This window comes from Lontra canadensis, unplaced genomic scaffold, assembly GCF_010015895.1.
Source record: "Lontra canadensis isolate GAN:19392208 unplaced genomic scaffold, GSC_riverotter_1.0 scaffold19, whole genome shotgun sequence".
Classification (NCBI taxonomy): domain Eukaryota; kingdom Metazoa; phylum Chordata; class Mammalia; order Carnivora; family Mustelidae; genus Lontra; species Lontra canadensis.
In genome coordinates, this window is record NW_022631013.1 from 21,866,537 (window position 1) to 21,891,579 (window position 25,043).

General features: G+C 42.3%; 1 protein-coding gene across 10 annotated transcripts in view; it reads left to right on the forward strand.

Annotated features, from left to right (window-relative positions):
- The window catches only part of ZNF462 (zinc finger protein 462), a 144,282-nt gene extending 120,487 nt beyond the window's left edge, over positions 1-23,795 (forward strand). For 8 of the 10 annotated variants that reach the window (XM_032860780.1, XM_032860777.1, XM_032860775.1 and 5 more), the window contains exons 10-13: positions 878-1,101; positions 15,772-15,904; positions 20,222-20,345; positions 21,551-23,795. In XM_032860780.1, coding sequence (XP_032716671.1) covers positions 878-1,101; positions 15,772-15,904; positions 20,222-20,345; positions 21,551-21,758 — 689 coding nt within the window. In that variant the 3' untranslated portion in view covers positions 21,759-23,795. Of the gene's footprint in view, positions 1-877; positions 1,102-15,771; positions 15,905-20,221; positions 20,346-20,729; positions 20,876-21,550 lie in introns of all 10 variants that reach the window. The other 2 variants (XR_004383044.1, XR_004383043.1) reach the window with 2 other exon arrangements.
- Positions 23,796-25,043: the final 1,248 nt, after the last annotated feature.

The window sequence follows — 25,043 nt, forward strand, 5'->3', positions numbered from 1 at the left end:
TTGTGACAATCAGATTACAGATTGTCTGAAAAGGCACAAATCCTCCCTATCTCCCTCACCACCCGCAACGGGCCCCCACACACCCTGAATGTTTCCCATAGCCATTTCATTTGTGAGCTTCTCTGAGTTAGAGCTGGAGTTTTAGTGAATGAAAACCTACAGGTCCTTTGTTTTTAAAATTTGTTATTAGAGATTCCCTTGGTTTTCAGGAGAAGGAAAACGGTCTCCCTGAGAACATCTCGGAAGAGGAAACAGGAGTGGAACTGGAAACAGTGGGACGTAAAGGGTTTGCTTTTCGACAGGCGGGGATGGAGATCACAGCTGGGCAAATTACGTCTGTGATCTTTGGAAAGTTACTAAGGGTCCCATCCTTTGCTTTACTGATTTGTAAAAACAGGAATACCTCCAGCCTAAGAGAGTTGCCAGAAAGGTGCACCATTGGGGCACACAGGTGCTTAGGAACCATCCGTTCCCCTTCTGCTTAGGGGCATCTCTGGGTCCAGCTCAACTAGCACATACTAAGGAAGTGCTCAGGTGGGCTGTCAGTAGTTGTCGTGGTGGGTAAACCATGGCAGCCAGTCTCATCCCCTCCGTTAGCCACCTGCATGCAGGAATTAGCGAGCACCTCCCAGCCTCCCACCTCGGTATAAAGATCACTCTGGGGATTAAGTACACCAAGAGGCTTTGGTCTTACAAATACTTACCTGGACCAGAAGATGCTGTTTGGGGAACGGAGGGAGAGGCAGTGTGCACATGAGTTCACGGACACCCATGAGAGGTAGCAAAACCGGTTGAGTTTCTTCCTTTATTCCAAAGACAGAGCGCATGTGGACCATCAGTAAAAACTTCCATCTTTCCATTCAATTTGTTTCCACAGAAGAGCGAGTTGTCCCCATCGAAGTGTGCCGTTCCAAACTGTCCAAATACTTGCAGGGAGTAGTTTTCCGCTGTGATAAGTGCACCTTCACCTGCTCCAGTGACGAGAGCCTCCAGCAACACATAGAAAAGCACAACGAACTAAAACCTTACAAATGCCAGCTCTGCTACTATGAGACCAAGCACACGGAGGAACTGGACAGCCACCTTCGGGACGAGCATAAGGTACCTGCCGTCTTCCTGCCCCCACCCCGCGGCACCCCTGTGGGATCGGGCCTGGCGGGGAGACTGAGTTCCGGGTGGTCACGCCCGCTAGGGGCAAGTTGGGACTAAAGCTTGCGGGCACGTTTCCGACTTTTTTCTATGATGAAAGAAATGAGAGGTCATGTTAGAAAACTGGAACACAGAGATGAGCATAAGGAAAGTCACCTGGGATGCTGCCACCAAATCCACCTGCTTGGCCCTTTTTATCTCTTCTCTGCCCATTTCCCCTTGTTTTACATAATTCTGGTGATACCACATGTAAACTACTTTGTCATCCTTCTAAAAAAAAATTTTTTTTTTACTTGACAACCTAACAGGAGTATTTTTCCATGTTATTTTAAATGTATCGTCACAGGAATTGACGAACTTTCTCTGTAAAGAACCAGATAGTCAATATTTTAGGCTTTGCAGGCCAGATGGCCTCAGTGGTAAGCACGCAACTCTGCCTTTTGTAGCAAGAAAGCAGCCACAGACAAGACATAAACGAATGGGCACGGCTGTGTCCCAGCGACCCCTTGTTTACAGAAGTAGGCAGCAGGCTGAGGACCTGGACGGAAGTGCTGACCTCTGTTGTGACGGCCAGCCACCTTGTCCCTCAACCATGTAGGTCGTTTCCACTATTTTGCTAATTACAGAGATTTTCCAAAGCCTTGCTCTTCATGTCTAAACCCTGTAAGGACTGGAGAAGACGTGTTTTACTGGGGGAGGAGGATTGATAAAAAACAGATCAGTCTAACCTAAAATAAGGGGTTTGTGAAGAAAACTTGTCTTCCAAAGGTCTGCTCATCGGAAGGCAGGGTCCTATGGGGCGGCTTCAGAGGATTTATTCGGCACATGGGGGAACTGAGGTGCTTGCTTCTGGTTTTGTGGCTTGCCCAGAGTGTAGAGGAGCTACAATCTGTATTTGTTTCTTGAAAAAAAAGCTGATTGAAATGTTTCCTAATTGACCCCAAAATCCAAAATAGCCAGGGAGTGTTTACTTAAGGCCCAATGAGAAGGGCTTTTAATAGTTTCCTTTTTCTTTTCTGTGTCCTCCTCCTCTTTTCTGGCTTTGCAGACCCCAAGTTATCAAGACTTGAGCCTGAATCCTCTGTGTCCAAGGGTTAGAATTTTTCTGTGGGGTGTAGGACAGAGAAGGCTGTGTTCTATCACCCCTCCATAATGAAATGGTTTTGTGGTCACTTTTCTGCTCAGGAATGCTTTCATTTTCTAATGTGTCTGCCCAGAAATGAAAGCAGAGAAGAAAAGCCTGAGTTTACCTCACTGAAAAACTTTCATAGCCTTTCTTAGTCAAACTTCCTGGGCATCTCTGCCCCCAAACTCAAAGGGTAATCGCCCATCCATTTCAAACCAAGCTTTCTACATTTTTGCACATGGATCTTATTTATGTAACCACCTCAGATCTTTTTATTATAGTGTTCCAGCCTTTGGGCTGGTATTTTGGGAGAGAGCAAACCAGGAAGATAAATTCTCCCGTTGTTACACAGTTGCTGTGAATCACTGGTGAGAAGGTTAGAACCATACCTGCATGGAACTGAGGGCTTCCCGAGTGGGCGTGGAAGGTTGGGGCTTCAGGGTATCCATCAGGGCAATGGGTAGTGCCAGATGAGAGGGGCCCAATTTAGAGCTTCTGGAACCAAACAGACCTGACTTTGAATCTTGTGTCCACTGCTGACTATACAGCTTTAGCAAGTTACTTAAATTTCTATATTTTCTGATTTCTAAATGGAAATCATTTTATCTTCCTCAGAAGTTGTGCAAGATTAAACGAAGTCCTGGTATATCCCCACACTTTGATGAGACCCAAGGTGTTCCTCAGAACTGAGCTGTGGTACCTATGAGAAAGGCAGTTAAGTTCCCAAAGAACTAAAATATATTTAAAAATCACTAATTATACCTTGCATCTTGGATACGGTCTTTTGATGTTATATTTTCACTATGCCATGTTATGTTCTTTAATTTTACTCTTTCTCATGGCTGACCAGCTTATTAAGTCCAGTGAGCACGTAACAGGCTAAAGAATTGCCACTTCCAGCGTGCGTAAAGATGTTCACCGTCGTCTCAGTTGTTGTTAAGTTTATGAGACTCCTGCTTATTACTGATGGCAGCGCTTTCTCCTGCTTTCTATTTCTTTGTTTCTAAATGAGGAGTATAAAATGTATGTCGAATTTTGAAAATAACTATCCAAACACTATTTTTTTTTAAAGATTGTATTTATTTATGTGAAAGAGAGACAATACAGCGAGAAAGAGAGAGAACAAATCGGGGGTGAGAGGCAGAGGGAGAGAGAGAAGCAGGCTCCTGCTGAGCAGGGAGCCCGATGCAGGGCTTGATCCCAGGACCCCGGGATCATGATCTGAGCCAAAAGCAGATGCTTAACTGACTGAGCCACCCAGGCGCCCCCAGACACTATAAACAAGGATAACAGTGCTGCTGAAATGGAAGTTCTGACTGGTAGGCAGTGACATACACTGGTTAAAAACCATCAATTTAAAAAAAAAAAAATCAATTTATTGGGTGATTTCAGCATTTATGAAAGGGATATAAGAGTATCATTGTACAGTGAGCTAAAGTGACGTTTGCTAATAATCCAAATAAAAGTCAAGGACCAGAATGCCTGAGTGGCTCAGTTGGTTAAGCATCTGCTTTAGGTTCAGGTCATGATCTCAGGGTCCTAGGAGGGAGCCCCATGTCTGGCTCCCTGCTCAGTGGGGAACCTGCTTCTCACTCTCTTGCTTCACCTACTCCTGCTCTCTCTCTCTCTCTGTCTCTCAAATAAATAAAATCTTCTTTAAAAATGTCAAGGACCATAAGGCAAGAACAAAAAATTAAAGGTGTAAGAATTGGAAGAAATGAGACTACTTGCATTCACAGACAATTCACAGACAAGGTGACTTTGTACATGGAAAATCCTAAGTAATCTGTATTTTTTCTAAAAAGCTGCAAGGATATTAGTATAGCAAAGTTGCAGGATATAAGGTCAATATGCAAAAATCAATTCCATGTCTACATATTAGAAATGGAAATCAGAAAATAAGATTTGATTAATTTCATTTACGGTAACATCTAAAAGAATATAATATTTAAGAATAAATTTAACATAGGAACTGTGAAAGCTATACACTGAAAATTACAAGATGCTTTTGAGAAAAATAAGAGAAACCAGTTAATGCAACATATACTGTATTCCTGGATGAGAGGACCCAATATTGGCAGTTCTCCCCAAATTAATCTATAGATCCGATGGTATCTCTGTCAAGACCTCTTTTCTTTGATAGACGTTGACAGACTGATCCTAACATGTAAATGCAGACGATCTAGAATAGCCTAAACAGTATAGAAAAAGAATAAAATTGGAGGACTTCACCGTTCCTTATTTCAAAAGCTACTGTACACCAGAGCATGTGGTATTAATATAAGGATAGATGCGTGGATCACTGATGCAGAAGAAAAAGTCCGGAAGTCAGCCCTCATCTATGTGGTCAGTTGACTTTTTTCTTTTAACCAAGGGTACCAAGGTAATAAGGAAAGGATAGTTCTTCCACAAATAGTGCTTGAACAATTGGATATCCACATACAAAATAATGATCATTGACCCTTAATTCACTCCTAACAAAAAAAAATTATGTCAAAATGGGTCATAAAGTTCAGCCTATGAACTAAAACCATAAAACTCCAGAAAAAGAGTAGAAAATCTCCTTGGGTTAAGAGAAATTTTCTTAGATACAATACAAAAGCTACAGACATTAAAAAGAAGAAAAATGAGTAAATTAGATGTCATCAAACATAAATTTCTGCTCTTCAGAAACACTATTAACCAAACAAAAAGGCAAGCAACAGATTGGAAGCAAATATTTGCAAAGGAATTATCTAGCAAAGGTTTTTAACCAAAATATACAAAGAACTTCCACAACTCAATAGTGAGAAGATAAGAACTCAATTTAGAATGAGAAAAAAATGTGAATAGACAATTTACCTGTGAGGGTACACAAATGGCAAGTGATCACGTGAAAAGAGGCTCAATAAGATTCATCTAGGAAAAGGCAGAATAAGACAACAGTAAGATGTCACTATCCAACCACAAGAACGGCTGAAATTAGGAAGATAGTGCCGAAGTGTTGGCAAGGATGTGGAGAAACTGGAAATTTCATACAGCGTTGGTTGGAACGTAAAATGGCATATTCACTTGGGAGCATTTTGGCAATTTGTTTAAAGGTTAAACATACACTTGCCATCTGATCCAGTGAGTCTACTCCCACATAAATTGGATGGAAAAACAAAATGTGCTATATCCGTAAAATGGGATACTAATCAGTACAAATAAATGAGGGACACCTGGGTGGCTCAGTTGGTTGGACGACATGATCCCCGATTCCCGGGATCAAGTCCCACATCAGGCTCCCGGCTCCAAGGGGAGTCTGCTTCTCCCTCTGACCTTCTCCCCTCTCATGTTCTCTCTCACTTTCTCTCTCGCTCTCTCTCTCAAATAAATAAAATCCTTTAAAAAATACAAATCAATGAGCCTACTGATACATGGAACAACAGGGATAAATCTCAAGAAGATCATGTTAATCAGACAGGAGCTAGACACGAAAGATCACATATTATATGATTCCATATACATGACATTTCCAGAAAAGACAAAACTGAGGAGATAAAGCAGGTTGGAGGTTGCGTGGGGCTGGAGGTTGGGAGAGGGACTGCAGAGGCTATGAGGGAACTTCTCAAAGTAAAGAGAAGAATTCTTAAATGAAATTGTGGTGAGGGTTGCACAAATGCATACATTTACTAAAACTCACTGAACTATTTATTTAAAACAGATGACTTTTATGGTGAGTAAATTATACCTCATACCTAAAAGATTCAAGTTTCCCAGGACCTGACCCACATAGTAGATCCTCAAAAATGTTAATTTCCTGCAGGCCTTTCTTTTTCTTTCTTTCTTTTTTTTTTTTAATGAACTTGATCCTGGGAACAGATCAATCTACAAGATGGCTGGAGATCCAGACTATTGTGTAAACCACCAAAAATAAAGTGTGCAGTAGACTTAGCCATTAGTTCTAAATTAAAGTTTACTTTTCCCTACCCCCATCCAGTAAGACTGTTTTGAGAGCATTGCTCACCCTCTTCTTCCACTAATAGCGTGAGGTGATTTTGTGTGGTGGAGAGAATCTGCAGAGGAAACTACGACACCGTAGGATGTGTCTCTCATCAAAGGATTTCATTGAACAGAACTGGATCTCCAAAGCAGAACTTCTGAATTCTATCTGCAAAGCCTGGAGACCTCAGGAATGTCTCTGTCAAGTTGCCACACTCTGTCGTTCATGGACTGGGCAGAATCCCGGTCCTGCAGGAAGGATCCTTGAAGTCAAATATCCCCTTCTAGTTAAGAACGAGATCCTCGCCTGTGCTGGATGCATGCTGCCCCGTTTATCCTCAGAAGCCCGGGTGCAGTAGAAGAGGGATGAGCGCAGCCCTCGTGGTGAACATGACACAGCATCTTTGTCTTCTTAGACCTTTATCTTCACACCAGTGACCAAAGACTCACTTGCAGTCTCTTGGAATCTAAATAGTACAGGCGATTTAAAATTTTATTTTTCATCCTTCAGTTCTGTTCTTTTCGATCTCACTAGCTCTTCTAGAGACAGACTGCTCTATGCCTTCAATCCCTCCCTCCTGCCTTCCCTCCCTCTCTTCATACGCGCTTACCCACAGACACACACGCACACTCTGAAGCCCTCTGTCAGTAGCACCGTTTATTAGTAATGCTGGTGAGAGATGAAGACAACATTTTTAAGGACCTTAAAGTCATGAAGAAGAAGAAAAAAAACCAAACCTTCCCCTTCTCACCGTTAAAAAATCCATTTTTTTAAAGAAAGTTTTTAAGTGTATGCGGTACCTTGTTAGTGTTCTTTATAGTTCTGGAGTCTCTTTGCTAGTTTAAGGAACATAAAAATATATTATCTCTAACTTGGTTTGCTCATAAAATTGTCATGTTCGCTATATTAAATTTAGAAGGATAGTCTATTCAGGCAATACACATTCACTAATTGAATTTACTTTGAAATGTTTTTAATTTTTTATACAAATGGAGCCTTAGGCGGCCGAACTCAAAGGAACTCCTATCTCTTACTCTTACTCTTTGCCGGTTTGGGGGAAGCAGCACGACCTTAAGCTCAGGAGGCATCACCAACATTTCAGTTATGCCAATAAAATTGTTCAGTTTTCTGGACTAGTAAAATCCACCATGGCAGAAGAGTCCCATAGAACATTTGTGTCCAGCAAAGGAAATGAGAAGAAAGAAACAAAAGAACCTTCCCTCGATTCCGAATCATAAAACACACCTTTGGCCACATGTTGTGGGACTGTGTTTATGTTTGAAACTGAGTGCAAGCAGCTTTATCTTGATCGACTGAGGATTGATCCAAGCTGGAGGTTTCTCCTGAAGATTACATCACCTCAGTTCCGCTTTTCATTACAGTAGTCTTGCTTCTTGATTGTTGACCACAGCTCCCGTTTCTTTCATGGATTTTGGACATCAGAAGTAGATGAGGAAAGGGGTCTGACCATTTTTCGGAGGGATGTGCCTGGTCGAACCTTGCATGGTATTTTTTTAAGTAGACATTTGAAGATGGTCTTTGCCTGTAACTTTTGAAATTATCCACTAAACTCTCCAAACTGAACAGCTCCTGCTGAAACTTACACTTGAGTCTCCATCTTGCCATTGGATGCAACGTCCTTAAAATGGAAACCGTGTTATTTATCTGTCTTTTCTTCCAAAATCTAGTCATGGTACCCTGCATATAGTAAAGTATCTGATAGCTGTTTGCTAAATAAATATACAAAATTACTTTCCAAATCAAATATTTTAAATATCCTGTTCATATAAGCAAGATGTGGCAGCACAGCCACACCTTTGCCCTCTGGGTTTCAAGTTCAGGATATTCCTAACAGCTCTGTTGGCCAGCAACAGAGTTCTTTGACTTTCTTAATGATGCCTTTCCCTGGGCTTTCTTGAGTACTGGTGACTGCAGTTATCCTGAGATGCTCAAAATGACTTGGTTTTGTCTGGGCTTCTGCTAAGTTAGGTCAGCAGAAGTATGTTTTCAGCTTCTGGCTTAGTAATTACAAAAGAAAGTAGATATTCCCCTTGACCTCTATGCTCTGTACCTTCCTGGGCACTCTTCCAACCTCTATTCTTACTGTTCTTAGAAAGGTTTTTATTTTGAAGAAAAATTCTCAAAAGATTCTACTCCTCTATTCATCAAATTTTGCAACATTACAGTCACAGTACTTTTTTCTGCTGCCTTCTTGTGTTCAGTTGGTATCCCGTGGGTAATTTTTACATGTTTTGTACATAATTTTGCCTTTCTGCAGATGATTTGCATAATAATGGGGAAAGCTGGAGCCTTGTCCTCTGAAGATGTGAGTTCTAATCCTGACTTTATCACTTAGCTTCTTGTGTGTCGCTTCCCTTATTTACAAATATAAAAGGGAACACATATCTCTCCGAGTAGCCATAAAGGTTAAGTGACCACGTAAAAACGACTAGATTAACTTTTAGCACATAATAGATATTTGGTAAGAACTGAAAATCTTTTAGAAAATGTTCAGTCTTATTAGCAAGCAAATTTTTATCACTGGGTATGACATTATGAAGTTCTTTATACTCTATGATCTCCCGTGGTTTTTATGTTACTAGTAAATTCAGCATTACTGTGAAAAACAGCATTACTGTGTGTCAGTGAGATGACCGATCTTATACTCTATACTGAGCATATAAAGCTAAATAGGAAATAGTTGCTACCTTGGAAGAATTTATAACCAAGGAGGGGAAACAAACTTAAATAAAAGAACCACAAGCCAGCATGTTAAGTGCTTGATAAAGGTACCTGCAAAATAAGACGGCAGCACAGCATATATGGTGTCATGGCTTATCTCCCATAGAACTTTAATACACTTAGCTGAATATCCCTTCTAAAAGCTTTTATGAGAGCTCTGATCGAAAGGCTCTGATCCGAGAATTCAAGATTTTTACCTGCACCTTGGACCGTCTTCCTCCAAGAAATCGTAGAGATGATATTTTGCTTCCTCCTGATTTCATTCCCATTCTGACTTTCCAAGATAGGCAGAGATCACTGAGTTGACCACCTGATAGTGTAAGTTAGAGGTTGGCAAACCCTGGTCCATGGACCAAATCCGGGCCCCTGCCTGTTTTTCTGTGGCCCACCAGTTAAGAAGGGTTTTGACATTTTTTAATGGTTGAAGAAAATCAAAAGAGTACTATTTCATAACATGTGAAATTATATGAATTTCAAACTCCAGTGTCCGTCAATGCGGTGGTCTTGGAACACAGCCGTGCTCATCCATTCCCATACTGTCTGTGGCCGTTTTCAAGCTGCAGCAGCAGGTGAGTCGCTGTGACAGAAACTAGATGGTCCAGAAAGCCCAGAATACTTGCTTATCTGGCCCTCTGCAGAAAGTGTGCCCACCCGTGCCGTAAGGCCTTTAAAATCTTTGCAGCGCTATACATCCTCGGCGTGGGCCTGAGATGGGCATTTCTGATGTACAAGGCAGTTTCTCCGTATTCTCTGGTGTCACTTTTTTCTGCAAATAAAAAATGTTCCCTCTGGCCTTTCTTTTTAACATGAACAGGCAGTATTAGGTGATGTGCTCAGCCTGACAGCATGTCCCTTTGAAGGTACAGATGTTAAGTGAGAAGCAGGGAGAGCTCTGGAAACACGGAGGGATTCTTCTTGATCACAGTCTCCCCCATTTAATGTCAGCTAAGTAATGTGAGGACAGGGGTGTCCGGTTTCCTGCTTTTGTTAGCCAGCAAGTTCACACCAATCTTTTCTGTAAGACTGGGTTTGCCGCCGTAGTATGAAAATGTATGTTCAACTTGGTAGTATTTGTAAATCATGGAATGCTTCTCCCATAGAATAAGCCTCAAGTATGGAAATTCGTTCATATGCTAGGGAAATGCATTCACTCTGCTGCATGGCTACAAACCGAGACGCAAAAGGACACACACAGGTGTGGAGCTTGACTACTGAGCGTGAGCTCAGAAGGGCTGACAGTGTCGGCTCTCCAGTGTTAACGGGGAAAGCTTCTTGCTGGTTGTTGGCACTTCTTCCCACATTCTTAGGGGCAAGTGGCCTTCACAGGGGACTTGGGCTTTGCAGGCAATCCCAGGTAACTTTCACGAGATATAAGGCTCTCTGTATAGTTTTATAGTCCGAGGGATTTTGTATTTGAACAGTCCAACCTTCAAACACACATACGGTTACTTCTGCCTTCCAGAGCCTGCGAGGAGCCAGATTCTAAATCTCAAACTCTTAGCTTTGCTGTTTCTCCCTCTCTTGTGGGCCTTTTGGGATACAAGGTAATACATTTCTGTGTACCTCTAGAGAAAGAAAGGACTTTCCCTCAGTGTGTCCTCTGCACCAGATACCCACCAATCTCCAGGTCCAGAAAGTAACTCACTGCTATGATCACTGTAGAAGCCAACCCAGACATCAGTTGGAACTTGAATAAAAGTCCGTGGCCTTAGACTTTGATCCTATAATTTCACATCTGGCAATATAGCCTATAAAATTAAATCTAAATGTGAAAGAAATTGTATAATTTATATACAGTAAAATTTATTGTTGGTTCTTAACAGTGAAAAGCCAGGGATAGCCAAAGGTAAACTCATGGGAGGAGTCAGGTAAACTATAATCTTATTTACTTTATAAGATACATACGGAGTGATTAAAAATGATATTTATACAGAGAATGGTATTTATACCATGCCAGGCATAAAAAAAGGTAGGATACCCACTTGTGTGTTTTAATACAATTTCAGCAATTAAATACCCTATGCATGGAGAGTGGGATTACAGAAGTACAATACCTTGTTGACAGTCGTATGGGTAGGTAGTCAGACTTGAAGCTTTTTCTGCTCTCCAGTTATTCTTTGTGACATGTATAGGAACGAAAGATACACTACGTTAGAAGGAAAGCCTGTAGTAGGCAAGAGGTGAGCGCAGCAGCCGCTCTAACAGACATGGCCAGCCAGCTGTGAATGAGACGCAGAGTGTCTGTCTGTCCTCCTGGAGCTTGCAGTTCACTGGGGGCGGCAGGCCATAAACAATCAACCCCTGAATGGGATGAATTATAAAAGGGGAGGGGAGAGCATGTGGAAGCGTAGTGTAAGGATAATTTACCCACAAGGAGTTTAGGGAAGGTCCCCCTGGTGTAGTGACACAGAAGCAGGGCTGGAAGACAGGAGTGACTGTGTGAACAAGGCAGCAGAATTGCAGGCAGAGAAAGTGGCATGTGCAGAGAAAGGCCCATAGTCAAGAGCGTGGCGTATCCTGGAAACGTCAGTAAGTTCAGGGTGGCAGCAGTGGGCTGTAGAAGATGAGCCAGGGTAAGAAGAGAGTTGGCCATTTCTAACTACAGTGAGAAATTCAGATTTTATCCTGTCCTTAGGGCAAGCAGAAACTGACATGAGTAGATTTACATATTTATTTTTACTCTCAGACCACACTGGAGAATCAATGCAAGAAGGGGCAAGAAGGCATGCTGAGAAAGCTGCAAGGAGGGAGGGGGCGGGGAGCCTTATTCCAGGTAAGATGGTGGCTCCACGGTGCAGCAAGGGGGGCACCTAGAGAGTAGGATGCCAAGTGAAACAAGACCGAGAAGACAAGCACCAAATGATTTCACTTATATGTGCAATCTAAAAAACAAGCAAAAAGAAAAAGAAACAGACCCATAGAGAATAAACTGATGCTTGCCAGGGAGGAGTGTGGTGGGGGATGGGCACAGTGGGTGAAGGGGAGAGGGAGAGAGAGGCTCCTGGTTGGGGAATGAGTCAGTCGCAGGGAGGGGGGGAACAGGATGGGGACTACAGTCAATGGTACTGTAATAGTGATGCATAGTGTTTGGCAATAGCCACACTGGTGGTGAGCAGAGCTTACTGTAGAGACCAGTCACTAATGGTATGCCCAAAACTAGTGTACATTCTGTGTTGACTATATCACAATTTTTAATATCATTTTTTAAATGAATATGATAAAGTCCTACTATCTTTGAGAAATAATTAAAATTCCAAATAATAGTTCAAAAAAATTTTTTTAATGCAGGAGGGGGCCCCTGGGGTAGCTTAATCGGTTAAGCATCTGACCCTTGGTTTCAGCTGAGGTCATGATCTCAGGGTTGTGGGACGAAGCCCCACGTGGGGGCTCAGCGAGGAGTCTGCTCAAGTTTCTCTTTCCCTCTCCCTCCACCCCTGCACTCACTTGCTCTCTCTCAAATAAATAAATCTTTTTTTTTTTTTAAGATTTTATTTATTTATTTGACAGAAATCACAAGTAGGCCGAGACTCAGGCAGAGAGAGAAGGGAAGCAGGCTCCTCGCTGAGCAGAGAGCCCGATGCGGGGCTCCATCCCAAGACCCTGAGATCATGACCCGAGCTGAAGGCAGAGGCTTTAACCCACTGAGCCACCCAGGCGCCCCAAATAAATCTTTTAAAATAGATGAATGAGTGAATGAATGAATGAATGAATGCAGAAGAAGTCTTCCTTTTGTACTAAGATTAATACCGGATGGCTGATTGGGGATTTAAAGTTTAGTAAGAGCCCAACACTATAAACAGTTTTTCTTTTAAAATCTTCTAATTAAGTGGCAAGATTTTTAGTTTTTAGTGTATTAAATCTTTTAATTACCTAACAAAGCCTTTAGAAATCTCCAGGACTGATAAATCCTGGGTTAGCCCTGGATGAACGTCATATCGTGGAAATATCATATATTCTTTTAAAATTGTGCAGAATCCAAGATGTTTCCCAATGAAGGAATGATGGTAATGGGAAAATGAAAAACCCAGAAGGGGGAAAAGAAAAAAATAACATTTGGTTTTGTGACAGATCTCCTTCTGTCACCATGAGCTCCTTGAGAAGCAGGGGCTTCTATACCTCGCGTGGGGCCCGGGCAGGGAGGGGGTGGAGGTATCCTTGTGGAAGGAAAGAAGGAACGAACGAACGAACGAACGAACAAATAAGTGAACAAATAAATGTATAAATGTATGGATTAAAGAAGGTGTTTGAGGATCTTCTTGACCTTTCTTGGTTTGGTTATTTTCATTTCCTGGCAGGGGCCGCCACTCACACCTCTTAAACCTGCTGATGCCCCAGCTAGAGATGGAAAGTGGAGGGAGGAGGTCAGAAAAGGCTCCCTTCTATGTATTGGTCACTTAAGGATGTGTTACTTCACACATATTTCAAAGTTAGGTAAATTGGAACCTTGCCTCGTTTTCCTGAAAAACTGGCAACCCAGGAAACTTTTATTCAAATATTTGTCATAAATGCTATTTGGTTAAAATGTAGAGTTTGTGGCTAAACATAACTTCATAAATATGCATTTACGATGCTTGTTATAAGCGTTTCCAAAAGCCAAAATTGGAAAAGGCCACATTCCCAGAAAGGAGAAGGAAACTGCATTTTGGGGAACTATTGTGCTTCAGGTAGTGTGCTGACCTACCCTTTTACGAATGGGGACACGGAGGATGGATGTTGAGCAACTTACCCACAATCATGTGGTTAATAATGACAGACTCTGAACTTGAACTCAGATCTGTCAGACTTCAAAGCCCATCCATGCTCCTTGTGCTCTTTTTGCTTTTATGTCATAAAAACAAAGAAAAGTCAATATGGGTCTGTAGGAGTAAGGCATAGTAGAAAAATCCAGATAGGAAGGTGCTGTAAGCAAAAGCTCTTTGAAGACTGTTCCTGTGAACTCTGAGGAGGGAGAAAAGAGAAATAAAGATTCTGAACTCGACTCTTCCTCCTTGTTGGCACCTTCGTCTGTAAATTTTTAATTTTAATTAATTTTGCAAATCACCAAAATAAGATGTTGCCTTCCCTGCTTGCTTAGCATTGAGGTCTGCAGAAACATCTCTCCGTCCTCATGTTGACTTATTTTCGGAGTCCAGTGTTAACTAATTTCACGGACTGCATTGTTACAGTTAGACCAATCCATTGTTTCTCTCATTTTAAAAGAGCTTTTATCCTGAGTTTTCTTCCTCCTTTTAAATGCTGCCTACCTTCGACAGGCTGTTGTTAGGGCAATATTAAGTCTTTTCTCAGGACTGTCTTATTGGCCCTGGTACTCTGAGTCTCTTTCACTACCATTTGTCACAGTTGATGAGGTTGTTCCCATCTGCCAGGCATATGGAATTGGTGGTGCTCAGCAAATCTTTGTTCCAGTCTGGTCCCAGAGGGTATTTGGGGATTATCTTGTAAATTCTCCCTTTCCTCTCCTGTGCCCTCAATATGTTCTATCTATATTGTAGCAGCTATGGAAATCTACCTTGGATTCTGATTAATAATGCCTGCTTTCCCACTTCAACTAAACTGTGAGCCTCTGGAGGCCAGGACTGGGTCTCTTTCATCTTTGTGGGTCCCTTTCTTGACCCCCAACAGGGGGAGCACAGCACCTTCCACAGAGGAATAAGCCCATCACCGTTGACTGGGGGCTGGAGACATTGCGTAGGCTTGAGTCCATGCTAACCTGTCATTCCTAATAATTCTATACACACAGCTGGAGAGGTTCGAAAATAGATCAGTCAAGAAGGTGAATTTTGTGCTACTGCCAATGTGAGACCCCTAAACATAGCCTCATTATAAAGTTTTCCCAGTGTGGATTTCCCTTGGGCATTATTTGGAAGAAAGAGTGGATTCCCTCATTATTCTAACCACGTTTTACATAAATAAACGTCAGCCATAGTTAACACTTAGAGGGCTTTTAGGGGTTACTCTAGATTTTTTTTTTTTTTTTTTTTTTTTTAGGTAATCCCAGCCTTAATCGATAGGTTATGGTCAGCTTCAAAAACAGTAATACTCGGGGGCACCTGGGTGGCTCAGTGGGTTAAAGCCTCTGCCTTCGGCTCAGATCATGACCCCAAAGTCCTGGGATCGAGCCCCACATGGGGCTCTCTGCTTAGCGGAGAGCCTGCTTCCTCCTCTCTCTCTCTCTGCCTGCCTCTCTGCCTACTTGTGATCTCTGTCAAATAAATAAATAAAATCTTTAAAAAAAAAAAAAGTAATACTCACAGTAACGGTGTTGTCTTCCATATATGGAGTTGGGAGTCTGATAGTTGTCATCTGGCTTAAGCTGGGGCACCACAGCCCTACAGCCTCCAGGCTGATAAGATCATGTAGAAGAAGGTTGTGACTCTCATGATAGTTTTCAGGATACTCACAGAGCCTTTTCGCCTCCAAAGGTATTTGAAATTTGGTAGTTTACAAAAGTTACACCTTTGAATTCAACTCAAAAAGCATTATTGGACACCTACTCTGTACCCCAGGCTTTGTGATACTTTGATTTCCTGCCAGCTGGAGCTCGCGTTTTTTGCTGCATATGGTAAGGAAGGTCCAATATTCCTTTAAAAATGTTGGAACAAGAGGGTAAAGGACAGATCCACCCCTGGAACCGCCCAAGGGAAGAAAAGAGCCTCGGGCACTGGTGGTGTTTGGTCCTGGTTCCAAAAACACAGTCAAGGGAAAGTGGTGGTGGAAAAATCTCTCCCCCAGGGAGAGCCCTGTTCGGTCTGTGGCTCATGATTCTATTATTCATTTGGACCTTTTTCAGGTGAGCCGTAATTTTGAGCTGGTTGGACGGGTTAACTTGGATCAGCTGGAACAGATGAAGGAAAAGATGGAGAGCTCCAGCAGTGACGATGAGGACAAGGAAGAAGAAATGAGCAGCAAGGCTGATGACAGAGGTTAGTCTCAGCCCTGCCCTTGGAGGCCCAGATGGCATCTAGCATGTCCATGGTGAGACAGAAGGGAGGCAGAAGGTTGTTGGAGGAGAAGCAGAAGGAATGATCCTTCTTAGTTAAGTAGCAGAACAGACTGACTTAAGAAACATGTCAGGGGCCATCTTCATAAACGATTACCAGCTATAGGAACTCCAAGGAAAACAGACATTTTCTAACTATAGCTATATGTTTGTAAAAAATACATGGGGATGATTTGTTTTTAATAAGGAAAACTGGTGTCTAGGGAATCTTCACAGTAAGGACAGGCAGACAGTGAGACAGGACACTGTAAAGCTGTGGGGGAATGTGAAAGAAGTTTCTGTTGGGCACTTAGGTAATACTACTGCTGCTGGGGGTAAAATTGAAGCTGGGGGGCAGGGGAGCCTGCAAAAGACTTGAGCCCTGGGCATTTCTAGAAGTCCCTCTGCCTGGTTCCTTAACCCCTTGCTCCTCTTTTTGCCCTGTGAAGAGGGAGAAAGAGGCCAACAGTTTTCATTCAACCACGTGTTTATAGGGAAAGGTTTTGTGGGATTTTTGTACTAGTTTTCCAGTTTCCTCTGAGTCCATAATTACTTTCAAAATAAAGTTTTTCAGAAGTATATTTAGCTGTAGACATACATTTATATGGTCTAGAGTTGGTGTTCAGTATTGTTCAGCATAGCACATTGTGGAAATCCTGGGACAGTGCATATCAGAATATGGGTTTGGGATCCGTTAGGTTGGTCATTGCAGATTCATCAAAAGCACGTGGATAACAAACGTGAAAAATAAGCATAGATACGAGAAGAACGATGTTAGTTACCAGCATCGAGCTTCCTTATGTGCCAGATCCAGTGTTGGTGGGTTTTATAGAACCCTTTTTCTTTCATCTTCTATAATGTAAATGGTTCTGCATTTGGCCGCTGGGATCTGGCTCCCAGTTATGCTACTAAACTAGCTCCATGACTTAGGATAAAGTGTTTTATCCCAGGTGCATTCATCATCTAAAACAATAACAACACCTACCTCTTAGAGTTGTGGAAGGCTTGGATGAGATCATGTACAAGACACCAGCCCAGTTCCTGAAAGTAACCATCACATAAATGATAACCCTGCAATGTACATGGTATTATTAGCATTTTACAAATGGGGAAATAAAGACCCAGAACATTTAAGCACTCAAAGGAAAGGAAAAAAAAAAACATCATACCTTGGAGACTGAATTTGGGTCTTTTGGCTCCAAAGGCAAGATCTCCGCACTACATCCCCAGTCCACGTCCCCAGCCCCTTGGGCAGTGGAATGTTCTTCATCGCAGGGGACCTAACCGTGAATCCCCTTTGGGCCTCACTCTGAGGTATGCTTCTACAGAGTATCTTTGTTTTTCCTCCTTGCTCCGTCTGCAGGCCTAAAAAAGCCTGGTTGGTGGCCATTTCCCTCAAAGGTTCTCCCCGTCCTTTTTCCTGACCTGCCCCACTCCCACTCCATTCCTACCATGACACCATAGCAGGAGACCACAGGTTTGCAATGTGAGGGGCCAATTAGGCCCCTCAACCCCCCCCTCCCCTGCCCCAAGACAACAGCAGGGACTGCCGGCTCTTCAAAGCCCCTGTGCCCATGGTCAGCCTGAAAAATGAACTGACGGAGAACACAGCCTACCATTCTAGGTTGACTGCCCTTGTCAAGTCACAACTTTTATTAGGAGAGGCCATAATGGTCCATTTCTTGCAAGGAAAATGGCTATGATCTAAGGAAGCATGGTTCCTATTTCTCTTTTTTTTTTTTTTAACATTTTACAAATATGTTCTTAGTGATGAATTCTTTAACGTCTGTGCACTGTTACCAGAGTTCTCTGGAAGAGGATGCTTTTGACAGAGGGTACAGAGGCTCCTTTTGCTTCATGATGCTCTGTGCCCTGCTGTTCCTCTCCAGGAAATAAATTATTCCTCGTTGGATGCTATGACTTTTTTTAATCTCTGAAGCTGAGCACATACGATTTTAGAGGTTATAAGCACGGCAGAGGCAAGAACCCCTTTTAGTCCTCCCCTCCTCTGTGATTCCTCCAAAGGGAAAGCATCGTAAATTCGAAAAATAGATGGCCGTTAGGGATGGGGGGCACCAGGCAAATTCCCTTGCTTGCCTAGCTTGGCTGCGCCCTTCGCAGGGGTACTGGGGCATCAGACCAGTTCAGTTTTTGACTGGAAAGAATTTCATGGTGTCTGATTGCTTCTCACCGGAAAGTGTAGTGTCCACGTTCGTGAGCGCTAACCCCAGAGGGAAAAAGTCTCGGGGTGGCAGAGCATGTATTCCTCTCTGAGGGTAGGGGATTTATGTAACTTCTACTGATGCTAATGGGCTTTCCAAGCCTACCCCCTATCCCCCTTGTGATTCTTGAAAGAACAGCCTCCTTTGTCTCCTCTCCTTTGAATCAATTTTCCACCATCTAGGTATATCCTTGCCAACAAGAAGAAATGGCACACAGTAGCCTCAGGGTGTTTTTGCCAGACGGTCTGTCTTCTAGGAGTAGAGCGGGAGGTGGCTTTAGCACAGCTCTCGGGAGTGATGGAGAGCTATTTGATGTGTGACAGGTAATGACTGGCCTCCTCCTTTGAGGATGAAACAGCATGAGCCACTGGAAAGAATAGATGACTGGTTTCATGTTTCCTAAGGGTAAAGGAGCAAATGTGCCAGGAGCATGCCCCTCATTGGCAGTGTAGACTTTCATCAGGCACACTCGGTTTGGGGGGCTCATGTCCTTGTAGCTCCCCCACTCCCCGTGCCCTCTCCAGCACGGGAACCAGAGACTGACCATGGTCACACCGCAGGTCCTGCCTAGGCAGCTCAGAGGGAATTTAAAAGAGAAGAAGTGAGGCATGAAGAAATCAAAATTAACCCAAGCAGAATCCTCCCCACCCCCTCTCATTATGCAGTTGGGAGGAGTCAGGAAGGCATTCTGTTGATTTCTTGCCCAAGATAATCCCTGCTAAGGAATTAATGCGCAGAGCAGATGGTGCTGTCTCATTTCCAATGAAAAGAATCAAGGAAGATAGTCTGTGCAATTATTTTTAATGGCTTGTGTGGTGATCTTCTTAATTTGTGAGAAAATGTTTCATCTTTTGTTAAAACTGGCCCCATTCACATAGCTTTTTGTGCTAAAGATTAAGGCAGCACAGAGACACCTATCCTGTTATCATCATCCTGAGGATCTTATTAGATGGAGTATTTCAACCAGGAGACACCCCCCTGTACTGTCTTGTATGTACAGGCACAGAGCGATCAGCTACGGAGAGATGATGGACATTTCCCTTCCCCTGCCCTGCCTTCACTGCGCAGCATGGCTGCAGGCCTGTCTCGGTCCTGCCATTTATTCCCCTCGGGAAGATGGGCCCTCTGTGGTATAATGAAAGACGTACGGGCTTGGGACTCAGGAGAACACAAAGGCCATGTGAGCTCTCATCTTTGAGTTTGCCAGGAGGAGTGGTCTGTAAACAATTAGCTGGCCAATCTGCCATTTTTCAGTCCCCTAGCGTGTGCCTAGCGCCATGGAGAAAACAAAATGACAGTATTTGATGTTGACAACAGGCCTGTCCAGAAATGTCTATACCCCCACATTCACGAGTACCACTGACTGAGGGGTAGATGCCAGCAGCCGGCCAGGGTCCCTCACCAGCTCAGGACATGTTTTCACACACCAGCCTCCCTGTTGTCCAGGATTCCTGTACATGCTAGGTTCTTTGCTCTCAGCTCTCATTCAGGGCCCATAGCCACCCTGTGAGGTGTGGATTAGGACATCCGTGACAGGTGAGTGCAAGCTGTGAGCCCCCCGACCTTACTTGGAACCAGCCAAAACTCTGAGGTCTGCTACGCGGAAGCTGGTCCAGTGTGTCTGTGTTCTTTTTAGCGAGCAAACTTAAACCTCTGTGGGATAGGAAATGGATAGTCGCTAACCTGGGAGTCACTGACAGAGCGTCCCCGAAGGAAGAGATGCAGCAGACAAACCTGCTGAGACACTACTGGGAGTTCTTCAGGCCAGAAAACCCCAGATTATTTGTGATGGGAGCAGCTGGGGCCGTGAGGAGGCATGGGGGTGCTGGGGGCCTGGGAACCAGGGGTGGTTCTTGAGAACTAGCCAAGAATCACCTCTAGGTGAGAAGCCGGGAGAAGAAAGAGTAAGAATCTGGAAATGGCCTTCACGGATGGTTTTACAAGTGCAGGTAGGAGAGGAGGTTTCCTAATGAATGCGGACTTACCTCTTCTGCCCCATCCCACAGCGCGCAGGTAACAATTCTGCTTTCTCCTCACAGATCTGATGAGATTTTCCGACCGTGGGGCTCCTATTAACACCGAGAAACGTTTTCCGTGTGAATTTTGCGGACGGGCGTTTTCACAGGGCTCTGAGTGGGAAAGGCATGTGCTGAGACACGGCATGTAAGTTGAGCCATCCCAAGCCATCACTTGCCCAGAGAAGTGAGAAGTGGCAGGGAGAGCAGGTTCTTTTTGTTTTGTTGTGGTTGTTGTTGTTTATGGGGTTTTGGGGGGGGGGTTGTGGTGGTGGTTGTTGTTCCCCTGACAATTCGTAGACCCTTCCATCTGTGTCACACTTCTGGGCATGGGAGGAGAGGCAGCTGTCAGAAACTAGGTTTTGTTCTTTTTTGTTGATTTTTTTTTTTAAACGGTCACCCAGACACAAGTCAAATGAGGAAAAATCATCTTTATGAATGAAAAATCCCACCCAAGTCCTCGCGTGGAAGTTTAGTGCTATTCTTCAGCCAGTGTCCCTTCAGCTTTCATTAGCGTGACATTCTCTGATAGAGCGTGGACCGGGGTCAAAAGATCTGGCTTCTGTTCCTGCCTCTGTGATGACTCATTCCCTGAGTGGCCTTGAACATGCCCTCGCACCTCTTGGTGCCTTCAGTGCTCTGCCTCGGGGACAGAGCCAGCTTCTGCCTGCCTCCCAGGTAGGTGGGAGCATACCCATAAAACACTTGCAAGATCCCTGAACATAAAATCGTCCTCTAGACAAGGCACTCTTAGCCCATGAGACAAAGAGAGAACCTAGGAGTTAGTACTCAAGTAGAAAATGCCCCGGAAACCCCAAGCATCTAAACTTCAGAGAAGATAACTAAACTTCCCAAGACATGGGTTCCATCTTCAGGTTTTTGCTCTTTGTTTCTAGGATTTGTTTCTGAACCTGTCCATTAAATCTTCACCTGAGTTCCTCTTTTTATTTAGTCTTATTAAATATGGCCAGTCTCCAAGCTTGTGAGTTCCACCATTGAGCTTGAGCAAAAAACGGTTCTTGCTACTACCACTTGTGACCTGTGACCAACCCAGTAGATGAGGGAACATAAAATAATTATGTTAATGCGTCCACATTACACATGGTGTAATTAAAACATAGTATAATAATGGATACTTTTCTAGATTCACATCTTTAATAAGAGGCCAGAAAGACATGACCTAAGCATAACAGGTAGCAAAGATAAATCACTGGCAGTTTAGTCCTACATTCGTGGCATTTATGCAAAGGAAACCCCACCGTCTTTTTAGGAGCAGGGAAATAAGGACACTTTTTTGGTTTAGTTAGAAAAAAAATGCATACTCACCTGTCTCTCCCATCAATGTTTTTCCAGGGCGTTGAATGACACCAAGCAGGTGAGCAGAGAAGAAATCCACCTGAAAGAGAGTGTGGAGGACAGTATTAAGATGCCCTCTATAGAGGAAAAGGAAGATGACGAGGCAATCGGGATAGACTTTTCCCTAAAGAGCGAAACAGTAGCCATTTGTGTAGTAGCTGCTGACAAATCTCTCCTGGAGAATGCAGAGGCCAAAAATGAATAAGCGTTTGGTGAAATTCTTAATCAAACCGTACTTGAACCGTGATGAGAAAGTGGGAGGGCCAGCTTGGGCTGAGAAGGGGGGTGGACAGAAAAGAAGACAGAACAAAGCTGCTTTTTAGGACTGAACAATCTATTTTCAAAGCACTGGTACCTGTGTGAATGAGTATGTAAATTAAAGTTATTTAAATGGTTGGAATATGTGGCTCCTTTTCCATCACTACACCTTTTCTTCCGGATCTTCATCATGGAAGTGTCATTTGTTGTGGAATATGGAAGCACCTCCCGTGTGCACGGTGTGCTCTGTGGCGGTCTTGGACAGGATGTGGAAACAGAAGCTCCATGACAGTAGAAGACTTCTCTTAGGGGAACAACTTTTTGACGCACATCTTTTGGTGCGTTTTTCTAGTTTTAATACCTTAAGCTTTTTCAAGACCTAACTGCAGCCGCTTTGGGAAAAAACAAACAAACAAAAAAAAACACAAAAAAATCAAAAACAGAGAACAAAAAACTGCTTTGCATAAAACAGTCACCTGTTTCCTAGTACCTCAAACTTAACCAAGGGAATTCTCTGCATTTGTCAGTACTACCTGTCGTCGTCGTGGTTAAATGTAGAGAGAACTGCTGGGCAAGACGGTGAATGGAGAAAAAAAAAGAGAGTTTTAAAGAAAGGAACACAAATTGTGCTTAAAATCCCCATGTGGGTTTTATTTCTTAAAATACTGTGATTTTTTTAATTATTTTAGTAAAAAACAAAACAAAAAAAAGAAACAGACTTTAATTATTAGATAACTGTTTGTGAATTGTCATCCTTTATTCCAGGTAAGCTGTTTATTAGTGTTCAACTATAATTTAGAATTTGGTAGATTCATGTGAGCTAATTTTACGGTGACTGTGGAGTTTTGTTTGCCATATGTTTATTTTCTATCAATTTGAGTGTTACAAACACAGCACAATTCAGTTTTCACATAAATTGTTTTTTGTGTGCGTGTTATTGTTTTAATTTGGGGGCAAGGGATTTTTAGTTTTTTTTTGTGAATAGGAATGTTTTTATTTTAAAACATGGAAAATAACAAAGAGGTTAACTTTTTTTCCCTTAATTTAACTAAAGAACCAAACTTTTTGGCACAGCTATGCAGCTTGTGGGCCAGATGAGGAAGTCCTCTTCACTCTTTTGTTGCTCGTCAAATTAACACATTATCCGTCTCACACAAATAATTTGTTAGAATGGGCTGGCTTTTGTGTGTGATTTTGAAATCTGTGTTCTGTTTTTGTTTGCATTGTGTTTGGGGGAGGGTTTTTCATTTATTTTATGGGACAAGGGGATGTGCTAGAATCCCATCCCTTTGGTGAGAGTGGACAAGAAATACTTATATCCTACAAGGAGCCTGGAGAACTACTTTTTTTTTTTTTTTTAATCTAGCTGCCAGCTGCTCTGTTTCCCCATCTTAGCTTTTTCAGGAGGGAGCAGCTTAGACTAAATCTAAGTCTACATTTATAATATGTTCTGATTGTGAACAAAAGGTTTCATTCCAAAAAAGTAGAAAAGAACTTTCCTTGAAGCCTAGGTTATAGAGAAGCCTGTGTGTGTGTGCTTTGATGCGTGTGTGCTCATGTGCGTGTGTGTGAGTCCTTTGGTTTTCATGTTTTGTTTTGTTTTTGTTTTACTTGGAAGGGTTGCGGGAGGGGGAGGGAAGAAAGGGACAGGGAATTGCTGAGATGACAGTGTCCCACACAGCTTCAAATAAAATCCATGGAAAGATATTGCATTTGTGGAATAAGTGCTTACTTGAAAAGCATGTTCTTCTTTTATTTTCTTGCTGTTAAGAAATTTTATTTGTAGGGTGTTTGTTTTAATTTAATTTTTTTTTTTTTTAGGGATGGGGGCCATCATGTGGAAACCAGAAAATGGGGAAAGTGTGATCTAGACAAAGATAACATTTTGTGTCCATATTTGTTTTTAATTGGCCTCATTTCAAATGTATTAAACAGTTCCATACCTGGATTGGGTGTTTGTAATGGTTACCAAAAAAAAAAAAAAGAAAAAGAAAAAGAAAAAAAACAACAAACAAGAAAAAAAAAAAAGGAAAAAAAGGAAAAAAAAAAGAAAAAGGAAAAAAAAGAAAATAATTGTGACATGCTTTTATCACTACTTTATTTTTCAAATAACATGTAAATATTGTAATCCATTGGATTTTGTTTTGCTAACCTGTTAATAAAAATATGGGACCATTATCCTTTTAACAGGGCTAGAATGTCATTTTTTTTGTTTTCAAACATACCTGATATTTTGTGGCCGCACATTTTGGATGCATTATTATAATTCTGTTGACTGTAATGACATAGAATTTACAACATTTTTTTTTTTGTTTAATTTATACAGAGGACATTTTTTTTCAGAGCTTGAGAGAAGAAGAAAAATAGCAAAATGAGAACCTGTTGACTCCAATAATCAGTGTTTCCCAGTACTTGATAGGAGAGAGGGAGATTCTGAGTTCTTGAAGCCAAGGGTTTTAAAAACAACAAAAACACACAAGTAGGTTATTCAAGTTGTTTGCAACATACATTTTTGTAATGAAATGTGAGAAATTAATAAAGAATTTTTTTCACATGTGTCTATGTGCATCTGTTGTAGATCATTTACAGATATGACCACAGATATGAAATGTAGGAATAATAACATAGCATTGCCTGCACTGCATGTACAGGAGGGCTAATTCAAGCCATTGAACCTATGCAGGTATGGAAAACAAAGGTCATATTAAAGTGAGGTGTGAGCTGGGATTTTAAAAGTTAACATTTCTGCATCAGGTATGTATCACCAATTGGATTTTTATAGAGGAAGGTTTTCCATCAAAAATGTAAATCAAAATGGTGTGTGAAGGTTTAGAAAGAGGAAATACTAGTGATTAAATGTCATCTGTGGACCCTGAATCCATGGGGACTTATTTTAAGCCAACAGCAAGACAAAACCACTGCCACAAACTATCTTACTGTGCATCTTGCACTGGTAATTGTTACCGTTAAAATATTCTTTGAGCTACCCTGTTATAAAAACAAAGGAAAATTAATAGGTCATGAAAACTAGAGGAAGAGTAAATTAAAATCAGCACCAACGGTTAAACTCAGAGCTGATTTATACTGTCTGTCTTCACCAGGGTTAGAGGAAAGGTTCATTGATCTTTTGTCCAGAGCACATTCTAAAAATGTGGTCCTCACCCTTCTTTGTCCACTTTATCTCTTCCACAGAGGAAAATTTTTAAGATAAGCATATAAAACAAAATGGGAA